At 36.8% G+C, this 24475-nt stretch overlaps 1 protein-coding gene across 45 annotated transcripts in view; it reads right to left on the bottom strand.

Moving 5' to 3' along the window:
- The window catches only part of NRXN1 (neurexin 1), a 671062-nt gene that overhangs the window by 316996 nt on the left and 329591 nt on the right, over positions 1–24475 (bottom strand). For 30 of the 45 annotated variants that reach the window (XM_086878974.1, XM_086878943.1, XM_086878945.1 and 27 more), the window contains 2 exons: positions 24123–24296; positions 18370–18489 (listed from right to left, as the gene is read on the bottom strand). In XM_086878974.1, coding sequence (XP_086735100.1) covers positions 18370–18489; positions 24123–24296 — 294 coding nt within the window. Of the gene's footprint in view, positions 1–18369; positions 18490–19458; positions 19486–24122; positions 24297–24475 lie in introns of all 45 variants that reach the window. The other 15 variants (XM_086878975.1, XM_023922971.2, XM_023922977.2 and 12 more) reach the window with 1 other exon arrangement.

The raw sequence follows: 24475 nt of genomic DNA, 5'->3' as shown, positions 1-24475 counted from the left end.
GATTACAGTCACAAACAAGCTCATTTGAGGGAGTTAAGCACAACTTCAAGTGGAAGAGTTAGGGAGCCAAAGTGCCTTGGAGCAGAAGAAATTCATGAAAGTGTCCATTCCTTTTTTCCTATGCAGATTTTTCTCACACACAAATACCATGGAAGATACTCACCCTGGTGTTACTGAGCTGTGGCTGCTAGATGTTGCACATCTAAGATGAGCGTATTTTTTCATCAACCATGGTCTGAGCTCTAAATTTTCTCCAATTTTGCTGCCTCTGGGCTTGGCAGTTTAGATTAACTCTTTCTTTACACCCCCATTTGAAAAAAAAATCAAAATAATTTAGGTGCTAATTTCTCAGCCCAGTCAGCAGTTAGTTAACAACCTGAAAAGATACATGAAAAAACTGTACTACACAGTGAAAGGGAATGCCTCAAGAGTTTCCAAATATAATCGTGTTTACAGGTTTGTCTCGGTTTTTGGTATTGTTTTTCAATATTGTTTTTCCATGGCAAAGTTGTTTCAAAACAAATTTTATTAATTTTGCACCGAAAAATACCTCACAAACATGTTCATCTTTAATTACAGTAATTTCTTGCTCAGACTGATGCTTTCTCTAAATGGCAAATTCTTGCTTTGAGTGACAAGTTATTTTGAGTAATTTGAGCGTTTGCAATAGTCTTCTCACATTCCCTACACAGATTTGTTTTCCCATTTGTCTTATCTCATACCTATCTACTAAAGGAAACAAAGTAGATCAAGGATTTAAACTTTTTTTTCATTTTCATAAAAATTATTGCTTATGAATATTGTGGATCTGGGGACTTACACTCCAGAACTTCACAAGTGCTTTTAAGAAAGGCACCACCACACCCTCCTGTGAGATTCCAGACTATTACATCTATGATAGCAAGGTGAGTAAATGACATTCCTCCTGACACTTGATACATGTCACAAAAACCAGGTGTGCACAGGGTTGAACAGTCAATTGGTGTGCAACACTGACACTCTAATTAAGCCATTTTCAATCCGAGCCGAAATGGCAGCATCATCCAAAAGCAGCAGGCTGATGGCAGGTATTGATGGCTGACAGGAATTGATGACAGGCAATGATGACAGGTATTGATGACAGGTATCATCTCACTGAGGGAAAAGATGTTCATGGTTGCCAACATGATGTGATTCCCTGCTGTATGGAACAGGATGCCCAGGAAAGGAAGCTCAGCAGGAGACACCCATCACAATCTTTCCTTCTGGCCACTAGAGACTTTATCTATCTGCCTGCTTTTCCCTAAGGCAATATGGACATAGTTGTAGGTCATCAGCTATGTGTCCCTGGAATAAAAAAGTGTTTGTGCATGTCCAGCTGCCTCAGCTTTGGGTTCTCTAGTTTGTTATACCAGTCCCTAAAATACCTTCTTTATTTAATCTTCATCTGCTACATAGGAACTTCACGTTTTCTGCAGAATGGTCTGGAAAAAAAATACTTTGTACTAATTTGTACTAAGAGGCTACACTCAGGTGGGCAAATTCACATTTCTTCTAGTTCCAAACCCAAGCAGAAATGGCACATGGTGGCAATGAAGTCAGAAGACACAGTAGAAACAAGTGCTGCCCTAGTGCTATTAGAGACCACAAAAACAACCACGTTATTTTAGAATTTGTATGATCAGAACGATGATTTGACATGGAATCAAATTTATTGATTTTTATAGAATTTTCCCTCTGTGGAATCTTTCAAAATAAGGAATTTGGTTCCTTTATGTGGAAATGACCTTTTGGGGTGAGTGTCTTGGTTGATGTATCCTGTGAACCCCAGAAGGTCATCATTGCAGTGGTTTTATTTTTTTCCCCCCCTAGGTCAACTCTCAAATCTATCACCTCCAACTTTAGCACTCAGGCCTGAAAGATAATGGTAACAATGACAACAGAGTCTGGGGGGTTTCCTGAGCTGTTTATCTCATTATTCCTTTTTTTTAAACCAAGTGGAAGAAGGGAAAGATAAAAGGAAGAAAAATCAGTTATTCCTTCTCTCTTGTGAATGGGAATCCATGGGAAGCCATGGGAAACTGTGCTCCACAGGTCGTGAGACTTAAATTACAAAGGCTAAAGGCTGGTTTCAGTCACCTCACATCAGAGCACATGTCTGCACTTTTATATTCTCCCCCTCAGTTTACAGAAGGCTGCCTGAGATCAACAGCATCCTTTGATCTTCCTGAAAGTCACTTGTCTCTAGGTAGGGACACCATATATATAGAGCCATCTCTGCTCCTCTCCCAGCAGCCTGCTGTTTTAGTCTTTCACTTGTTTCCAATCCATCTTTTAGACATACATACAAACATGCTCCTCCTAGCCAGCTCAGCAAGCTGTCCTACCTGGAAAGCACAGAATGTGTCTCTCAAATGGCTTTTTAACAAGTTTCACAAGGATGCAAAATTACCTAAAATGACACTGTAGATGGTCAGATGGAGCTGCCCACAACAGGCACCTGGAACTAACATGCAACTGCCTCAAGCTAGGGAAAGCAAATTTGAGAATAAAGCATCACTTGGAGAGCAATTGCCCATGTGCGTTCCCACTGTGAGAAATTCACATTTGTGAAAAGCAAAATCTTGGCAGGCAACCCCTTGATGTGCAGAAATTTGCAAATCATTTCAGTCTAAGCAATTTTCCCATCCTTACCAGAGAGCACTAAGGCTGCAATTGTACCCTGATAATCATAGCTACTGAATTTTAAGCAAAATGAAATTTCAGCACAGAGTCAACACTGCTAAATTCAAAAACGCTTAAGAGAAATGGCATTTTAATTAAAATAGAACTTTTGTAGCAAATGCATTAAACTTTGTATACTAGAAACTTTAACCCAGGATCAATGGAAGTTTTAAACAGGGATTAAACAACTTGGCATTACTCTGATAAAACTGCAAAACATAGCAGTGCACCTCCACCCTTCCCCTCACCAAAATGTGAGATAAGACTAAGTGATACTAATACCCTTCACTTTTATATCCCTCTTTAGATATCTCACTGGTTAAGAAACAAAAAACTTGCCCAAGAATAAAGGTAAAAAGAGGGTTTAAATGTCAATACTTCCTACAGGTAAGCTCAGTCATTCAGCACATTTCTAGCACTCACTAGAAACATCTGGTCTCACAAATAGGATCATGAGTTTATCCCAGCATGGTAAAACTTCCTATCTAATCATGACACTAAGATCAAAATGAGAAAAAAAAAACCAAAACAAAAAAATCACAGAAGAATAGCATAAAATTGAGCATGTTGTGAGAGAGCCTGATATGGCTTAGTGAGCTAAGAGAATTGCTAATTTATTAGGTAACATTTCCTTGCCTCAGACAGTTCAAGTTACTCTCAGCCTCCAGGATTTAGAAACAAGCAGGGAAAGAGCAGGGTATGAGTTACACAAACTGCTACATGCACACAATAGCACACCTTGTTGCAGTCTCAAGCACCAGAGAAATCCTAGACACTGATATGAATTTGAACAATCAAGCCACCTGAAAATTCTCTCTGTTTGAACAAACTGCTGCATGTGACCTCTATAAACCCATCCCTGCACCTGCATGGCTGACTGAGGTGGAAATTCACCTATTTTCAAATTAATCCTAAAATATCAATAGAAAGCACTGCTCTCTTGAGATGTTCACTTTCTCCAGAATGGCAATTACAGTAGTTTCCAATTAATTTTGTAGCATTAAGCTTGTCAGATGAGCAACACAACCACAGATTTCAAGTATGAAGGAGTCCAATGGAATGGAAGCTGCTTACTCAAAATCTGAATGGAGCTGCAGCTTTTAGCATGAGATGATCAGGTTTACAGAGAGTCCAAAGATCACTGTCTCCAAAAAGAAAAAAAAATAAAAATTATCCAGTATGTTAACACAGTTAAATAGTTCTTTTTTCATATTAGATTTCTGGGGTCTTGAAGCCTTTTATAAGAAATGCTTCTCCTACCCACTCTCTATTTCTAATAGTTTTCCTACAAAGTGCTACCCACCGTCTCCTATTCTTTTTCTTATAATTTAAGTGTTTTCCAAACTTTTAGTCAACAGTAACATTATGGAAGATAAGCAACTAATGATCAATTTTTAAAAGATTACAGGGCTTAAGCCTCAGAGACAGGACACAATAGCATGCAGTAGGTAATTTTATCTGTGAGACACCCATTTTCTATCATTAAACTACACTATATAAAAGGAAAAGGTACAGTACAGCAGTACAGTAAGCAAGCACAGTTATTTCAGCAAACAAAACACTCAAGGATTTTAAGGTGCAAAAAATTGCAAAATCATATGCCACAAGGCTCTAACCATGTTAGAAAAATAAAACCAAAGTCTTGTAGAATATTGTTTTAGTTGAGGAGTGGTAGTTGTAGGATGTCTGAATGCATACAGGCACCAGCCTCCCAGTGATTAGCACAGTTTCACTGACAGGCCCGGCTGCAGAATCACAAAGCAAACATAAATTGCAGCAAATTAGCAGAAGATTTTTCTCCTTTCAAGAAAAAAGTTTAATGGATGTTTTGCCTGAGGAGCTGATTTCAATGGCTTCTCAGCAGACGAGGCTGCGCTGCCAGGAGCCGCGGGAGCGTACAGTAAATTTAATAATGGCCCTGTGCCACAGCATGGTTCATAGAGCTACACAGCAGATCCCCAGTCAGGCACAGGCTCTGCACATCCAGCACAGGAAACTGAGCATTCCAGAGCCATCAGGGCCTGGGTCTCCTTAGGCAGAGATAGAACTTGTGGCTGTCTACAAAGAAAGCCTCTTAGAAATTCATCTTGCTTCCAAATGAATTTAACATAGTTTTATCAAAAAATGGTGTCATTTAGCCCCTAAACAAGATTACTGCAAGATGCCAAAAGGAAAAGGAGATTTAGGAATATTTGAGAAAAGATAAAAATGAAGAAAATGTAATATCAGGAGGACTTTTTACTGCATCCAGTTGATCACTGAATTCATCTCTCCCAACTTAAACACACAAAATGGAACATCAGCTAAAAAAAAACAAAACACAAACAAAAACATGCCAGGAATATTGATATCAGAGCATGTAATTTGAGTTACAATTGGCAATAATTGCCAGTCTCTGTTCTGGAACATTTTAATTTACTCGTGGCAAACTGACACTCAGATAGGTAGAAAAAATTATTTCCTACTTTTAACATCAGCAAAGAAATTGCTTCCAATCTGATCCTTACAATTGACTAACCCCAGCATAAACACTGGGCAAATATCAGCACTGAAAGGAAAGTGTTTTCAGAGGTGATGCTTAATCATGATAGCCACAATATCATTGCTTGCTTCTTTTGCTGTCTACAGAATTGATATATATGTTCTCATAAATAAATTCATTGATCTCTCTCTCAGACATTAATATGAACAGACATTATGCTACAGAAACATATCCATTTGGGATGCTCTAAAGCCTTCTGGGAAAAAGCACACATAAAAATAGGCACTGAAGATGAATAAGTATTTTGTTATTATCACCATTTTCAAGTGTATCTATCACTGATGAACTCAGACCTCAAATATCATTATATACTTGATGTATGAAAGTAAAGAGGTATGAATTATTGCTGCCAGTTTGGAGCAGACAAAAATGTTCATTGTTATGTTAATGCTTCCATATCCTCTACATGTCTGACACATTTTCCTTTAAAAGTTACATGGATAGCAGAAATCGCTTTCTGTATACAACATCACAATAGATAGGATGAAGAGCTTATTTATTTGTGTCCCACTCACATCCTACAGGAATGAGTCCCAGACTCATCCTGCCTGTGCAGGCAGAAGAGGCACTGTGGGTGGTGAGCAGGAGTGGACCTGAGAATCCCAGTAATGACCCAGGATAGCAAAGGCAGAGCCAGAAGAAAACTTCAAATCTCCTTTTTGAGTCCTCACTGTCCTTGAATTGTTTTGCTGTCCTGGAGGCCAGGGGCAGAGGGGACATTTCCTGTTCTGACAGTGCTATTGCATTCTATCTTCTTAAGGTAATTACTCTGGCTTTCTTGAGATATACTGGATTTTGACTTAAGGCCTTTTTATGCCACTCCAAGAGGAAAAAATAATAAAGGTTTTAAAGTGCTTGAAAACAGCCTCAAGTCCAATCATAAATAACTACAGAATTACAACCTAAATGTTTACTAAGCTGAGGGAAGAGATAAATCACATTATATCTAAATGGAATAAATATACTAATAAATAGAAGTTTTGAAGCACAGATGGCAGTAGAAATAAATATTATTGTAAATCTTTTCCTTTTAAAAGCTGATTTAAAGTGAACATGAATGATGACACAATCATATTTTAAGGACAAGTGTAGGTTAAATACTTTACATATATTAAATAGCTAAGTCTTGGCAAAAAAAGAAAAAAAAAAAAAAAGAAGAAAAAAGAGGCAGCCTGGATGGGATTGTTTATTCTTCATGACCATTAGACATTTTTGTTGCTCTCCGTGGCAGAGTGATATATGAAGCCTAATTATTATTTTATGTTACTTTCTTTGAAAGTTAAATCACATATATATATATATATATGTATAAAATTTAAAGAATTTTATCACTTTTATCTTCTTCAACCACACTGGAGTGGATTACCATGGCTCTCCTTTGTGCCTTGGTGACACACAACCAAGATGCAATTATGGGATCACTGCCAGCTTGAGGAACAGAGCCACATGCTCCCACAGAATAATAAAGAATGCTAGGATTAAAAAGCAAATGAAGGTTAAATCCTAAAGGTCTTCAGGGACCTCTGGGCTGTGTGTTACTCCTTTTATCAATCTTACTTGCATAAAAAGACAAAGGCTCTTCTCAGTTAAAGAAAGTCCATCTCATGAAATGCCTGAATTTTCACACAGCTGAACATGTGCAATGTGCAACTCATATTAAACCTCACCTTTGGATTTATAACTTCTTCATCTTGAAGCAGGGAAAAGAAAAGAGACAAATTGTTCACACTGTCAACAACTCCAGAAACTCAGCTAAGAATTTCACATTAAGAAGACATCTTAAGTCAGAAATCAGAAGAAAAATTTTTAAAATGTTGTTATTGTGCCATGGTTAAATTCTACCCCTCTCTTTTATATTAAAACAAACAAAAAACCAAACAACTATATTCTAATAGAGTGATGAAAAAAGGATTTATTCAGAATCATTTAATAATGGTATGAAGGAATAATTTTAACTATCTCTGAGTATGTTAATCTAGAAGTTTTTGTCTTCATATGAAACTATTTTTATAATTCTGTATGTGTTCATATTTTTATTCCCATAAACATACATATTAGATTTAATTTCAGAATATTCACATCAAGGAATAGTATTTGCCAATGTACAGGTGCTTCTCAATAGTCCATATTTCAGTTTAAATAAACCTAAATGTGAACAATGGCTTACCCACAGTTTCTATTGTTTTTAAAAACTGGAAGGCTTTATGCTCTTAATACTTAAGATCACTCAGAACTTTGCTTCAAACTACCCAGAATAGCCCAAAATTTATCACCTAGAACTGCCAATACCTATATGCCAGCCTATAATTTCTTACAGCTTCCACATTCTTATTCCTTCTTCCTTAATCTTTTCCAGTTTTAACAGCTGTTTAACACACAACTCCACCAATATTTACACATCAATAACTTAGTAAGGCACAAGCTGAGCAATATTAACCTCTGTTCACAGCATCCCCTCTCCATATGAATTACTTCTGGCATATCAAGCTGTGGATGTAGCTCCCCAAGATCTTGGCTTAGAATGCAGAGCTGGCCTAAGAGGTTTTTAAGCCTGAAATTTGCTCCAAACTGGTCCCCCACAGCCACCACAGCTGTGCTGGTGAGGCTGAATTACACAATGTGACTTCAAAACATCTTTGCCATCCCACGCCTACCAACACCCCCATTTTGGAAGGTATATGGGACAAACAGTTTATAGAAACTGAAAAATAAAAGGAACAAAAATCCTGCTCTCAGAGAGTTTCTATGTAAGGTTACATTATAAGGGTGTTAGGGGAATTTTATGTTTCTACTTAAGATGCTGTTCCTGCTCTAAATGTAAAGGTTTTTCAGTTTTGACTTTCAAAGCAGACATTTTCCAAAGTACTTAAATTCAATATATTTTTTACAACACAACCTTAATCCTGACTTCATTCTTCATAGAAAATTGGCCTGAGGAACAAGATGAAGCAATTCCTTTGACAGCTTATTTATTTTCCGATCAACTAGTTAAAAACAAAAAGAATTATGCAGTGCAGAAACACTTAAAAGAAATATCTTTTCTACATATCTGAAACTACAATACACTGCATTTTTGTTATAGGTTTATGAATCAGCTTTTCCCTGTTGTCTGGCATACAGTATCACACACAGGAAAAGGTTAATCTTCAGAGAAAATATCATCTCTTGGCCCTGTGCATTTGTTGGAGTCACAGAAGCTTTCAGCTTTCTTTGAAGTTGCCTGTCATCCCAGTAAAGCTGCTTTAAGTAGTTCAAATTAAATATCAGTAGTATTACAGGTTGGTAGCAAGTAGAGGCAAGAAAGAGAAAAGCTTTGGGGTAGAATTTCAGGGGGAAATAGAATTATGTTTTCTCTGTAACGTGTCCCTCAAATTATGATTTTTAAAACTGTTCTGGCCACAGTTGTACAGAAATTCAATCCACTCAGTTCTGAAAGTATCTGAACTTTATCTGACATGCCACTATTGGTCCAGCAAATTTGGAAACATTTTTCATTTATTCCTGGTAGTGCTTTCAATTACAGAGATACTATCATTTTGAATATTTCCTCTTATGAAGACTTCCCCCCAGGGTTTACAAAAGGAAACCTAATAAAATGTGTCCCCATCCTTTTTAACTGGGAAAAAAGACAAGACTGAATAAAAGAGGAAAGACTGGAGCTCAGCACTAAAGCAAAATGTAGCTGAGGAGCCACCCTTGCCACAGGAGCAGAGGAAAATTCATGGCCACAATCAACCTAAGGCCAAGCTAACATGTTTTGGTGATCCATAAAATGGAATAAAGAGGGGGAAAAAAAGGAGAGTAGAAAGTATTTCAAGTAAGTTCAGAACTTCTAGGTTTAGTTTCAAGACTGGGTTTAATACCTGAAGGAGATGGAAAATTCCATGACCCTCTATATGACTTTCAACATACCACAATCAAGTCATTCAGCTGGTGATTTGAGACTCAAACTGTAACTGAGTTTCAGTTTGCTGCTAGAAAGCATCTGTCCTGTCTAAATATCAGACCACTGACCTGATTAGAAGTTTTCTTAAGATTCACACTATTTAAAAGGGAGAGAATTTTAAAACATCAAAACACTCTGTAGTGATGACTCCCTTATATGGTAAAGCAGACTCCGAGTTCGAGATGATTTGCAAATGGTATCTGTAAATATTAATGCACTTTGACATTGAATATTGCATATCATACATTTTAAATGTCTTTTAGTGTGTGGATGTTTACAGTGAAATGATGTGCTTCTGAATATGTCTGTCTTCAATTCAAAGTGTGGCTTCATTAAGGAGAGTGATAACATAAAGCTTAGCAGCATGATCATTCCTCGAGAACTACCACAAAATTGACATCCATCCTTAACACAAACTTTTAATTGGGTTTGTGGGCAGCAAACAGCTTCACAAGCTTTAGCTGTTCTTCACCCTCTTTTCTACAGTTCCAGCTTACCAGTACCCAGCCTGGATACTGACTGCTTTTAGTACAGAGTGGTTTTCCCCAGGCTGGGACTTCATTTTGCAGCTGCCTTCATCAAGCAACCAGACACTAAAAACCCTGTAGGGTTCCTTCAGTCCTAGGAGCATTGCTTCCATCAGTATTTTTTCATACTGTTATTGCTGACTCTGTTACCTTCTTTCATAATATCCTAGAATACCTAATCAGAAAATGGCTATGAAGAGTTCCAAACACAACGCCAGCACACAAGATTCAGAAGCCTCCATTGAAATGAAATGTTGAAGGATCTTAAACATTGCTGGTGACACTGAGAGAATAAGCACCCTTATAGATGCATATGCCAAGAAAAAGATGGGTATTTCATTTAGATTAACTGCTGCTCAAGTGGAGTGGCAGGCCTGAAGTGGCCGAAACAGGTGCAATGTCCATTCTGCAGCATGGGAACAAAATCATGAAAGCTGCAAAAACGTCTATAATGCATCTTTGCTTGTGCCTTTAATTTGGACTCAAACAGCTCAATTTACCTAGATCACATTCAGGGCATTTTCTTTATTCTGGTTTTAATAGAAAGGTTTTCTTTCCCTTAATCTTCTGCAGGATTTGGCAAAAATGAACACACAGAAGACTGTCAAGAGACTGACAAAATCTCGTTTCTCAATGAGCACGGGAATGCCTCATATGTGTGGAGTTACTTTGAATCTAACCCACCTATGCAGCTGTCAAGCCAGAGCACATGCTGAGGAAGAACAGGTTGCCTTAGCAACCCCAGTCCTGTTGAAGAGACTTCAGAAAAACGGAATAATTTTATCTTTCTGAAGCACCATTGCACCATAATGCTTAAATACCTTACACATTAAATAGACATACATTACCAAACTCTCCATACAAACTTTGAGCTTTTTTTCATGCTATGGGTTATAGAAGACTCTGGTTGGGAGAGGCTTTCGTCTTTCTTACCATCTGAGATCCTTGAAGCTGTCATCTACTAAAAAAGATAGCACTTATTCATTTCCTTTTTTTGGGGGGGTTTGTTGGAGATGAACAACTGACATCAATACAGAGTTAAAACTTCTCTTCCAGCTGTGCCATGTATAACGATTAATCTAGCTCAGAAAACAAGCAGGCACATAAAATTGATTTTACTATATGATATTGTTGGGATGTTCAGAGAAATCTGTGAGAAGGAATAATGACTGCACTTGACCAGTATGCTTATTATTGTGAATAGCTTTTGGCTACACAAATTTCAGGTCTGAACTGTACATAATATGCCATTAAATTGTAATAATTGAAAGTTCTAGAGAAAGGAATCTGATGATACCCAACAGAACAATTTTAGTTCCATGAGAATATATTTAATTAACCCTTAATCATTTTCACCTTTATGACACTGGAAACACTTCTAGGATTTGATTTACAAAATTATGATGCCATTAATAAGAGAAAGATATTATTGACATACCAAAATCCAATTTAATTACTCCCTTAATTCCTTCAGAGGCGGAGAGAAGCTTGCAATTTTCTAACACTATGTTCCATTTTTAATATTGTGAAATAAAAAAAAACTCTGAGTAGGCCAGAAATGTTGCATAATTGCTTCTATCTGAGTTACAAGAACAACTATACCAATGTATTTTGGCTACCTTGAAAGTTCTTTTTTGGTTTTTTTCTGTATCAAGTATCCCACTTAATACTTTACTTGCTACTCTTTGCTAGAAATAATCCTGCATAAAAGAGCTTTTACAGCGACTGCCAAACAACTTGCTATTATTTTTGTTTTTTAAAGGTATAGCTTGCAATGTATTTAAGAAAATGGAAATTCCTGAACTATTTTATGAATGGATAGTTCATCTGACTACTTCAGAATTTACATGTAAATAATAAAAAAAAATCTTAAGCTTGCTTTCAAACTGTGAAGAAAACCACGCCTGTCCACTTACATAATCAATAGACTGATATATCTTAGCAAAAAGCTAAAATTTACATACTTCCAAATTTACATACTGCAAGACCCACATAAAAGAATGGAGCAAAAAAACCTAACAGAGTTGGGACAATAAAGGCCTGAAAATTGTTGTCATCTATGCATCAAGCTCTCTAGTTCTTCCTGAAGCACCCTGTGCTGCCATATAATATCACAGGGGCCTAACAATTCAAGGTAAAATCTATCTTGATTAGTTTTCTAATAAAAACAACAAAAAAGAAATAATCTTGGTTGACAGCCACAGGCAACACTTTCCTTGCACTTTTTACAGCTTTTCTAATTCTCCTAAACACCTCAATTTCTCTGCATGTTCAAGATGTGTGTAAAGTCCTACTTCCTTTGAGTTTTATACAAACTAGGCCACTGATATTTGTCATCACAAATTCCAGATGTTAATTGTAGTGAGATAGTAGAAAAGATAAGCTGAGCAAATTGAGATTTCTTCAATTAGTTCATTCCACCATCTTGCCCTGCACTGTAATTTTGTGTACAGCTATCTTTATTTCTCATGTGTAAAGTGAGTCTCAGTGGCAAAATAATCATATGAAGTATTTGGACTGGTATGTTACCAGGGACAAATCTTCTTCATTCTCAGCTACTGGAGATGAAAATCAAATGTGTTTTAAAGTACACTTGAGGAATTTCCTATCCCTTTTCTTAATAGCAGGTAACTTGTTTATTGGTGGCTAGCAACTACAAAGCTAGGAATATGTAACATTATTTTGGAAAATACTACTGAGAGTGGATATTATGGTTAGTTCAGATTTTGGCCACTGGATTAATTAAGTTTCTACATTTTCTATATATCCTGCTCAGAAAAGTAGCATTGAGATGGATCTTACATTCCAGGTGTCACAAGGTCCAGAAGACACACTATCAATGAAGTTATATCAATTAACAAGTGTGAAGGAAATCTATGTAGCAAAATTATTTAAATCCATCCTTGGTGTCATAGTGGACTGATAATACAAAGTGAGTATCACCCTGGCTTGCAATCCAGAAGGAAGGTAAATGACTGCCAAATTCTCAACACTGTACAAGAGTTCAGAAGACTGTAAAAATTCAGAGGCAAATACAAGAGAAAATAATAAACACTCCCATTGTTTATATGCTATAGTGAGTGACTTTTTTCAAATATATATACACAGATTGAAAACATTAAACAGTGCAAACCTCAGGATAGCCACATCTACACTTGTGAGTGATACTGAATTACCTGCCTTGCATCTGGGCTATTACATACTCACTAATTACATTTTCCCAAAGTATAAGACTCCTGTCTCATTTAGTGTGAGAAGGTGCTTGCTTTGATCCAAGCTCTGCAGTGAAGGTGGCTGGAATTCATAAAGCCACTCATTTAATGCTGAATGCTGACCCAATATTTCGAAGTCTTGTGCTTCAAATTGTACTTCAGTATTACTTAATACACTCTCCAAACACTACAGTGAAGAGAGAATTCGCTTCCTTCTCAAATTTTTATCATGTCAAATACTCTAATATTGAAACCTCTTATAAATTTTAACTAATGTATTTTTACAGTGTCTTGTTTCTAATATCCTCAGAAGCAGTCAGAAATATCCACCATTCAACATGTTCAATATGAAATAATTAGAATTTTTTTTTTCAGGAAACATACATGTTTCTGCCCCCAATGCAGAAAGGGGATTACAAAAGCCAAGACACACTTGGAGTTTGATCTGGCAAAGACAGGTAAAGTTTTAGCTGGAACATATATCTGTAATAAAAACAAATATCAAAAAAAATCAAACATGTTTTATGTGAAGCCATGTTTGTAATATGACACAGCTCTCCATTTAAATTAGGGGTTTTGATTTTTTCTTGATAAAGAATAAAAATAAGATAAAAGAAACTTTTAAAAAGAGTTTTCTACTCACAGTGGCCAAGAATGTTGAATCCCTAGCCAGGAGATACTGCATGGTGAAGCACTAATCCTTCAGAACTGGATTTTAGTGCAAGAGTTGACAAAGTGTTAGTTATCATGAGTACATCACCAGTGCATTATTCCTTTAGGGTAACAGACAGTGTTGAAGCTGCCCTGTAATTTGGCACAGAACACTGCTATACTAATGCAATGTGGCAATGTTATTATGTCTGCTATTTTCCATGCCATAATAGCAGTATTTGTTTCCACAAATGTGCCATTACATTCACTAATACGGCTATACTTAAATACTGGCCGAGTAAAAACCAATGCAAACTTATAGAAAGCAGATAATCTCTTATAGATTTGTTTTGCTGTGCCAGAGCAATTTTCAACACTATTATACCAAAAAAAAAATAAAAAATAAAAAAAAAAAATAGATGAATTAGATTAATTACTTGGGAGAATACCTTTCACTACATAACCTGCTGTTAGATATGGTTGCTATGTTCATGATTTTCTCGTGTTTTCTCAGAGGACATGCATCCATTTGTAAGAACAGCCATTAACTGTCCTTTTAGTACAGTCTCTTCATGATACCATCTGTAGGAAAAACCACTGCTGCAAGTTTTACACTAGTCAGTGTAACACTCCCTTCTATCTCATCTATAGAGCACTGGTGCCCCGAATCTCTAAGTGTCATATCATATCTAAATTTAAAAAATGACAAACTGGATAGCATCTTGAGGTCTAAACTTGTCCTGCTCTGTTTATCTTCCAGCAGACAGGACACTGCAGCACACTGAAAGTTCCCACCTCTGCCACCATGAAGGCTTAGGATCTACAGGCACTTCATACTCACTGCACTACTGAGATTTTCAACTTCTTTAGATGCTGTTCCTGACTACACTTTTAAAATTATAGCCTTACACATAGCTGACCCAGTTCTTTTTCCATAGGGGTGCATTCCCTAAATTTCTCCTTCTTCCCTAGCAGACACATAGAGGACACTCTTGCACTAGGAAAGAAAACAATCTGCCTCACTTGGTGTTTATTATGAGAGAACTTAAAAAAAGAAAAAAAAGTCTTCCTTTTCATTTCCACGTATTCACCTCCAATAATGCACTGAATGGCACAGGAGTAATAACTAGCAGTTATCACAAAAAAATTAAGGAAATATCTTTCACAGAGTATTAGTGGAATGTATTGTAACACTTTCCAAGAAACCATTTCTTTCATTATTTCCTCCACACTCTCTGTTTTGGAAGTTTAAGACAAGAATGATACACGTGAAGCATTTGCACTGTAAAGCCCAGGAATGATGCATGTCAGATCTTTGTGCTCTGGGGTTACTATGGGAAACACACTGTAAGTATCAGCTCAACTGCAGCAAGGTAATTTGTGCACATTTATGCAAATTGCAGATGATACGAAGCTGGGAGGAGTGGTTGGTCTACCAGATGAGTGTGCTGCTGTTCAGAGGGATACTGACAAACTGGAGAAGTGCACTGACAAGAACCTCCCCAAAAAAATGCCAAACCCTGCACCTGGAGAGGAATAAACCCTCCCATCAGGACAAGCTGGGGCCTGACCAGCTGGAAAGGCGCTTGGCAGAGAGGGATCTGGGCATCCTGATAGTCAACAAGTTGCACGTGGGTCAGCAATGTGCTCTCGTGGCAAAAACAGACCAACACTGGTTATTGGTGGTAAAATGTTGCAGAAAGGTTGAGAGATGTGACCCCTCCACACTACTCAGCACGCTGAGAAGCATCTGGAACACTGCCCCCACGTGCTGGGCCCCCCAGTGCAAGAACAACATGGGAACACAGGAATAAATGCAGCAAAGGGCCACAGAGGCCATCAAGGGCTCTCTCCTATAAAGAGAGGGTGCTCAGCCAGGAGAAGAGAAGGCTCAGTGGGGATCCACCAATATTTTGAAATACCCAATGTATATGAGGTAAAGAAGACAGATTTTTCTTGGTGGTGGCCAGTGACAGAACAAGAGTCAATAGGCACAAACAGAAATATATGAAGTACCATTTAAACTTTAGGAAAATATTTGTACTGTGAGGGTGAATGAGCACTGTGACAAGTTTCCCAGAGTGGCTATGGAGCCTTCATCTTTGGAGAGGATGACCCAGACAACCTGTGCAATCTGACTCTGCTCTGAACAGAGGGGTTGGACAGGTCACCTCTTCCCTGGGCACCTTTATCACTGAAATTTCTGCTTAGATATGTCCTCTAAGTACTTGTGGAACAAAACAGAGGTGATGTGTGATGGGTAGAATCCCAGCTGAGAGTGAAACACCCACCCATCTGAGCACCCATTCCCTCTTTTCTGACTGTTTTGTTCCCTCCTCCTTCATCTGTCCAGCATTTTGGCAAGAATGGCACGCTTTCTAAGAGTGTTTTCACAGAGATACCATCACATTGGTTGAGGGACTAAGTACTTCTAACTGCATCTCTTATTACCACTGACACATTCTTAAATGGTCAATTTTTGGAGTTTGAGACTAAAAAAATCTCTGTCTATGAGATTTTGACATCTTAAGTATTCCATTTTATATAAAACAGAATATTCAGATGTGAAGTGAGCCAAGGGCCTGCCTGAGTAGCAACACTGGGTTAAATTTGAGCTTCTGTCAATCAGTGTCGCTCCACGCACAATCTGCAATGGAAACATGCTCAGGAAGGTGCCTACATCCTTCCTGAAGGGGATGCATTTTCAGCAACAAGCAGGTGCTATTCCAGACCTGGAAGGTTTCCTCACATGAAGGGAATTTGTCTTATTCAGTGTTGTGAAGTTTAGTCTGTGTTTAGTGCAGCCTCTGCCACTTTCCAAAAGCTGTAGTAACATTTCTTCATTTCTCTTCCCATTGTGCTCTTCCCAAACACAGCAGAGAGCAGGCTTGGAGCATGCAGATGACACTGACAACATCATTTTTCCTCCTTTCCAACACATTTACCGTTACAAAAATTCTCTCTTGTTAGATGGGCTTTGCAGATTTTTTTGGTATCTGAACTAATCTAAGGAGCCGAGATAAAGCAGAAACAAAATGCATTATATTTGCTAGACTCTGCATTCAATTACAAAACATCCATATGGAGGATAAATTTATATTTTGTGCTTCTGATAAAAAAAAAAAAAGGGTAAAAAAGATTCTTCTGGGAATAAAGTAAGTATTGGTAGCAACCAGCTTCTAAAAGGACTCCTTTACCATCATCAGAAATGGCATATTGTGAGATATCTCAACTGTGTGAAATGTAGTCCATGATATTACTATATAAATGAGCATTCACAGGTAAGTATCTTTCTTAAATAAGCTCATCAATTTGCCAAATTTATGCATTAGCTGTCACTTGAAGAAATAATTCATAAAATATTCCAGGTCCACACAATAATTACTACTAAAAGTTATGAACTGAGTTTTCCCTTTGTTAGATGTTATATCTGCAACTTTCTATTCATAGGTTTTAGTTACTTCTGAAACAACTCAAAAGATTAAAAAACAAAAATAACAATGTAAAAGCAAAACAGAATCATTTTTTCTCTTGTAGTAGGTAGGGAGATGAAACTTTAAAAATGTATGTTTATCAATATGACTAATCATGTACCTTGCTGGGAAGTGCAAACTCATGTACATGAAGTAAACCCAAACCTTTGCTCAAATCCTTGAAAGTTTCATTTCTACCACATTTCAGTTCTACCATGAGAGCAACTGCAGAGAAAGAGAATCAGTGTTGTCATCCTTTCCCTAGTTTTCAAACTGTGGAACTTTCATGGGGATAAATTATTAGCTTTTGCATACGGCGAATTTCCTAGTCTTGTGATAAACACAATTTGAGCCAAAAGCTTTTCAGATTATAAATATTATGCTGGTTTTGGGTTTGTCCAAGATGGCATGCCTTGCTGTAGAGTGAAGGACAGCCAGAACAAGACAGAAAAATCCAGAATCCAGAACTTGACTAGACAGTTATACAACACTTTCTATCATCAGTCATTTTTTTTTCAGATAAACGTATACAAATAGAAAAAAAATGCCTTGAAGAAATTACATCTTCATATGGGTATATAAATGTGCAACATTTGGATATTACAAATGTGATAAATTAAAACCAAAAGTCAGCAGCTTACTTTTATCATTTACCGTGGAACATTATGGCTCTTCCATTATTATTCCACCATCACTCCTGCATAATTCTATTTAGATCAATAAGGTTAGATTGGAATAAAACGACATTATGAAGCTGGTGAATCAGGACTCTTATTTTTGACACATTTCAGCTTTTCCTGGAAGACCAGATGGTTGCTGTGTGTTATTCAGATGAAATCTAAAAGAACTAAAATACTCAGCATGCTTTTAATATTGGCATGTTTAGTGTGTCACCTAAAGAAATCCACAAAGGGAGATAATAAGCCTTCTCAACTGTTTTACAGAAATTATAGCCCTTGTGATAGTGCTACATTAAGATAACAAAATGTAAAACGTGTTTTCAATCAGGAAAAAAAAAATCCATTTGTAATATTTGTGCAGGAAAAGGAATGCATCAGAAAGGTAACATCAGTATATTAGACTTGGAATCAAGTGCAACAAGACCAAGTTCTGCTTGTGTTTGATATTGTACATTGTCCAAAATTGATAAAGCACATTCTCTGTTCTTACCGCAAGCCTTACAGGTTTTCACTGGGTTTAGTGACCAGTTCAGTCAAATGTCTAATATTAAAACAACATAAAGCTTTAGGCACTTGCTTCAAATGCTGCCTTGGAGGCCTCAGGTGTTCAGAGGGACAATTTCTCATGTACTTACGGTCGTTGCATAATGGTCCACTAAAGGAGGTCATGCTACAGTCACAACTGAATCCATCCCACTGCTGCAGGCACACGCCCTGGTTTGCACAGGAATCCTCTTGGCACGTTGTGCTGGGGCCTAATGAGAACACACAAAACAGGACTTGCACTTCGTCTTCCAAAGAAAGGTACTTCTCAGTGGGTCACATTGAGTAGTTGGCAACATCTCAAATCAAATGAGCAAAGAGTTACCAAGTCAAACGCACATAAACTCGCTGGTTTTGGAGCAGCATGTAACATTAAAAGGGGGGGAGGGCTGGTTTAGTTGTAAGATCACTATGTCAAACACATAAGAATGCACAAAACGGAAGCAGAATTATTCCAGGTACATTGGGAATGTTAACTTCGTTATCAGGTATTTGTTAATCTCAAGTCAGACCATTAACTGGCTAAACGTTGTCTAAAAACTTCATTGTTTCTTCCTGTAAACGCATTTCAAACAGCAAAGCCAGATGCTGCAGGAATCAAAACTCTGGGATATGAAAGATTGGATAGTGAAACAGAAAAATGAAACAAGTTTTAAGAAATAATAAAATGAAGCTACGCTATTACAATTATTTTAATCCCACAGATTATTTTAAATGATTTAGGTCTGAAATTCAGAGTAGTTTGGGATTCTTTGGCTGGAATGTTGACAAGAACCGATTCACATGCTTTAGGGATCCCATGCAGGTTCCTTCTTAAAGGGGAAATGCAGAAAATCAGACTACTAATGAACAGGCATGCCAAAATGTGACATACACATGAAAAAACAAAGCTACTCTATTTCTAGAGAATCATAACTAGACTACTGAAATATAAAGAAATTTCAAAAAGGAATGATCAAAGCACTAAAGCAATCATTATACAAACATATTCAAGACTGAAAGCCTTTATGCAAGCAATGTTGGAAAATGAAAGTTCGTTTAGCCCATTGTTTTAGAGGTGTGAAAGGCAAGATCAGCAACGAAATAACACTCTACTTCTGAAATGTACAGAGCATTTATTGCAGAAATCCAACTATGCATTGGGGGTTTCAGTCTTGTTTAATACACACAGGGCTATCTACCTTGCAAATCAGCTTTCATCAATGCAACTTTGTCAGCAAAATAAAAAAAGCAAAATATAGTAAATGTTAGTAAGCAATATTGAAATGGCAGCAAACACAGAAAAAAACCATTCAGAATAAAGTGCATGCTGCTGTTAAAAAGAGAAAGAAATGCCATATAATGCAAACAAATTAATGCTAATAGCCATAAATCTTCAGGCAAGCCAAAATAAGAAAGCAGTAATTTGCCAGTATTTTACTAGGAATATAATGGTTAATTGAGCTGATGACATGTAATGGAGGAAAATTAAAAGTGTGGGTTTTTTTCTTCCTTGGATAACTATGAATGCATTAACAAAGTAAATGCATGGCTGAGTCCTGACTAGCCCTTTGTCATGTCCACATACACTGAATTCAGGAATAATTAGCACCATCATCCTCTGTGGTCTGCCTTTTTTCTAGGCCTTTCTCTGTGACTGGTGAATGAAGGCTGAAATACAGACTGTGAACTACAGTTTACTACGAGCTCTCACACACATTTCACACTAACTCCTGACACTACAAGGAAAAATTTGGTTCTGGGATTATAAAATTGTCCCAAATTGTTTTAAAGGAAGCACATCAACATCCATTTGAAACCCCCTCAGCCAGTCATTGATGACAGGGCAAAACTGGTCCAAAGACTACGTAAATAAAAACGCACCCCAGAGAGAAATCCTCACAACCCTTTTTTCCGTGAGACCTTCAAATACCTCAGTGTGGGATTTTCTTTTGATTTGCTAGTATTTAAAAAAAATTCTATATCAATATAATTTAAGTCAGTTCAACAGCCTCTTCCTTTAAATGAGGCACAGCTCAATCTCTGAAGCAGGGCCTGAACAGTTACCAAAGTCACTGAGAGGGAGGGCAGGGTACACTACTATCTTGGCAAAATTATTATTTCTTCTATTTTCTCCTGTTGGCATAATTAGTAATAATAATAATAATAATAATAATAATAATAATAATAATAATAATAATAATACCACCACCACCATCACCTATAGCTGACTGCAGCAGGCAGACATTAGATAGTGGTTTCCTTTTCTTTGGAGTTCTAAGCCCAGAAGTTTAAACATTTGGGCATTACATCACCCTGTCTCGAACAGAGGATTATAATGACAGAATCCCGCAGCTGACAAGACACAATTTTTCTCACCAGATTCTGCTACTCAGAAACTTTACAAAGCTGAAGTGAAAATATCTGTAGGTGTTTAAATGTTATATATTCATGGATTTATTTACACTTTAGTTATGCAATGTTGAATTTCCTCATCTTTGCAAAAGTAGAGCGAAAGTCACAAGGACTTGAAAGTACATAAACTGCAGGACCTTGTAGGCACGTTAGGAAGTGCATATGAAAACACATAAGTTAGAAAAAAATACAGATACAATCTCACTAAAAAAGTGAGGTATCTTTCTTTGTATTAAATTGATTCTTAGCACTCTTGGCTTATCTATATTAGTCATTCTAAAATTACCATCAAGGCTAGTTGCATATAAGCATTTCTTTTAGCAAAAGTAGGACTATTTTTCCCCAAAGAACAGAAGACAACTGTTTAATGGTGGTAAATACTATATTTACCATAACAAGTTCATCTTTTCCTATATATATATATTTTGAAGAACTAAGGTAGTTAGTAAAAAAACTCTGATACACCCTTCTCTAGCACTTTTTCTTTTTTTTATATTTAATTTTTTTAAATATTCTAAATTATTCTGTCTTCACTGCAGACTTTTTAATTGACTGACTTTGTGATCTCCTTTACATTTGTCCTATGTGAGGGCTTGCATGCAATATATAATCACAATAAGCATTATAAACAGACACATGGATGTTTCACAATCTATTCTAAAAACAAATTTCTTCTTTTACCACCAAGAATCTTCATTACGTTAATACTGTGATATTTTTCATATAGTTCATATAATGCACTAATTTTATATGCACATGTACACACAGTGCATTTTTCTTATAACTATATAAAAATTATGTTTGTGTCATACTTTAAGTGGAAAAATGAAATACAATTGATTTGACTAGAGGAAAACAGTGTTGACACAACCTGGCTTTAGGGTTTGTCATTAACAATTCAAAGAGCTAGTTAACATGTTTATCTTTCTAGCCATTAGTTTCTATCTGTTCTAGTCATTGAAAATTTGTCAACAAGGTGGATTCAACCAAGTGTAAATTATGTTTCATGTTCAATGATAGAGATATCTTTCTGCCTGTGGCTGAAAATTCAAAATGCAAACCTTCCAACTTGCCAAAGCAATCCCATGCTAAAAATGTTTAATGCACTTATGACGATCAAATTATTGAGAAATACAGATATTTTAAGTACAATATCTAACAGACAGAATTAATTAGAAGTACATTATGGCTTCAGAGTTTGACAGAAGAGAGAAAAAGGGTTTGTTTGTTTGTTTTCTTTTCCTTAACATGTACCTGAAAGTTGGGGTAAGAATTCAATTCAATAAATCTGGGAAACAATAAATCCAAGTGCCTCACTTCTCAGGACAGATTTTCCAGAGCCTGATGTCTTAACACTGGACATATATCAGCTGTCTTTGGGATTGAGAGTGGTGGTGACTAACACTTCTGAAATTACTTCTGCTGCTCTGCCCTGAGCTCTTTGGACCTGATGTCTCAGGAGACTTCCAGGGCTTACCCATCCCATTGCAGGGTGAGATTGGCATGGAACTCTCAGCTCTGTAAGGATGGAGACGGTCCTGGCTGGACACAGCAGCAGAGGTGGGAGCAGCTTGAGGCATGCAAGGGTTCTCTGGGAGACACCGAAATTCACAAGTGACCTAAATCATCTTTTAGGTGGCAGAACACTTTTTTGGACATCTGATTCAATGGTCTGCAAACAAGAGACTGACAGACAGGTCAGACATGAGGACTTGAAGTAAACAAGTGAGATGGAAGAGATAACTGGCAAGGTTAAGCAGAAAGGGTGGAAGGGGATATTTTGTTCCATGCTGTTAGCAATTTCCTTTTGCAGGCAGAAGACTTTTGAGGAGGCAGTTCCCTGGGAGCCAGGCAGCACATCTGGTTTGATTAGTTTATGTCAGGTGATTTTGGCGCTGGAAAAAATTGTCTACCAAAAAGGACAATGGCTTTATGGCCTTTAGTAAATTGTTGGTAGCTTTATTAAATCCACAGATAGCTGAGTTGTGCCAGTGGATTGAAAGGTGAACTCACACACCAGGCCTGTGGCAATATTTCTTTGAAGTACAGAAAATTCATTTAGGAAATTACATAATTTCAAAAGAAGCTATGAAATGCATAATGGAATTAAGGTATACTTTGACTCTCTGAAGGGATGGTGCAGGGATAGAATTGCTTAAACCATTCAGAAAGCAGAATCTAATTTTCTAAACTAAGTGGCAATCTAATACATATTTTTGCACTCCTGAAAGAAATGTGCCAAATTCCCCATCTTATATTTTCCTGTAGCTTTAGTGTCTGTTTCTATGTACTAACAATAGAACTTATATTGCTAACTAAAAGTAGCAGGTAAAGAACAAAAATGTTTCACCTATCTAAATGTACTGTAGGCACAACAAAAGAGTAGGGAGACTTTATCCACCAGGAAGATTTATCTCATGAAACTTGAGGAACCTCCAGCTCTCCTTGGATTTTTACAATGTCAATTTGCATACTTAACAAACTTGATATCCAAATCATTAAGAGTCCGACTCAAAATAGATTTTATAATGTCATTTACACATTTTTCTGTCCAGAGAAGAATGGCACTTGAGAGAAGGGAAAACACATAAAATTGAACATAAACACAAAATCCAGAATTATGTGAATAACTTAGATATGCAGGGACAGAAAATATATTCAAATTATTCCATAAACCATAGTAAAAATAACGTGGGATCAAATGACAGTTGGAAAAATAGCTAGAGATTGACACCCCTGAATTAGAAATACACTTCTAATTCTGTCCTCACTTAAATTTCATGGTATTCCAGACGAGTCAATAAAGACACAAAATTTTGAGATAAAACATATTTGTCTGTTACTGATTTCAGATAGAAAGGTTCATGTCAATACTAATCTAAGGGCTGAGCAAAAATATAGAAGATAGAAGATTGGTATTAAAAAGTTTCATAAATTAGCCTTGAAATAACCAGCTCAAAATGTCTGCTTTAAAATTGGAATTACTTAGCTACTGTCTCAGCATTAACTAATGCCTGAGAGTTATGAAGATATAAAGAGCTTAATTGAAGTCAATTGTTATTGTTGTTATCATTAATTAAAATACATCAGAAGTAAACAAAACACATGCAAAAAAATTTTGCCACTGGAGAAGCAACCTACATTTAACATTCTGAAGTTAACTCATGTTCTCAGATCAATCTCTGTGCTTTAGGGCAGGCACATGCCTGTCTCCATAAAGCTAAAAACTACAGCCTTTATGTAAGAAAGGGTCAAGCAAGATCAATTAGAAGCAGGTAAAATATAGTCTCTTGATGTATGGAGCGTAAATATCAAAAAAAACCTTACAGGATTGGCACAGCACTTTCACCATGATATATATATGTATGTGTGTATATATATATATATTTAAAAAAAAAAAAATCCAAAAAAACAAACTCCCAGCAACCAACAAAACAAGCATATTTAATACCTTCACATCCTCTTTCTATTTGTCCATTGCAGAAGAGAGCATCTGAGATGAGATCAGGGAGCCGTCCGTTCAAGTCAACTGACGCAAGGCAGCCCTGGAATCCCTCCTTTGCGTGCACCAGTTTGGGCAAGGATTTAAACATTTCTTTGGCCACTCCTCCAATATACAAATCACCTGTTGAGGAGACAGGAATATTAGATACAAAAGAGAACCAGCAGAACCTTTGACCCACTTAATCTTCTGGCCTTTCTGTGCTGAATGACAGATATGTCCAAAAAGTATTCTCCAAAATAAATGTAGAAGAAAACAAACACTGATAACGTGTATGATACTACGGCATGGAAGGACTGTAT

Source organism: Cyanistes caeruleus, chromosome 2 (assembly GCF_971803275.1).
Source record: "Cyanistes caeruleus chromosome 2, bCyaCae1.hap1.1, whole genome shotgun sequence".
In the NCBI taxonomy this organism is placed as follows: Eukaryota; Metazoa; Chordata; class Aves; order Passeriformes; family Paridae; genus Cyanistes; species Cyanistes caeruleus.
Note: the sequence above shows the minus strand (reverse complement) of the source record. Positions and strands in the feature narration are given on the sequence as shown.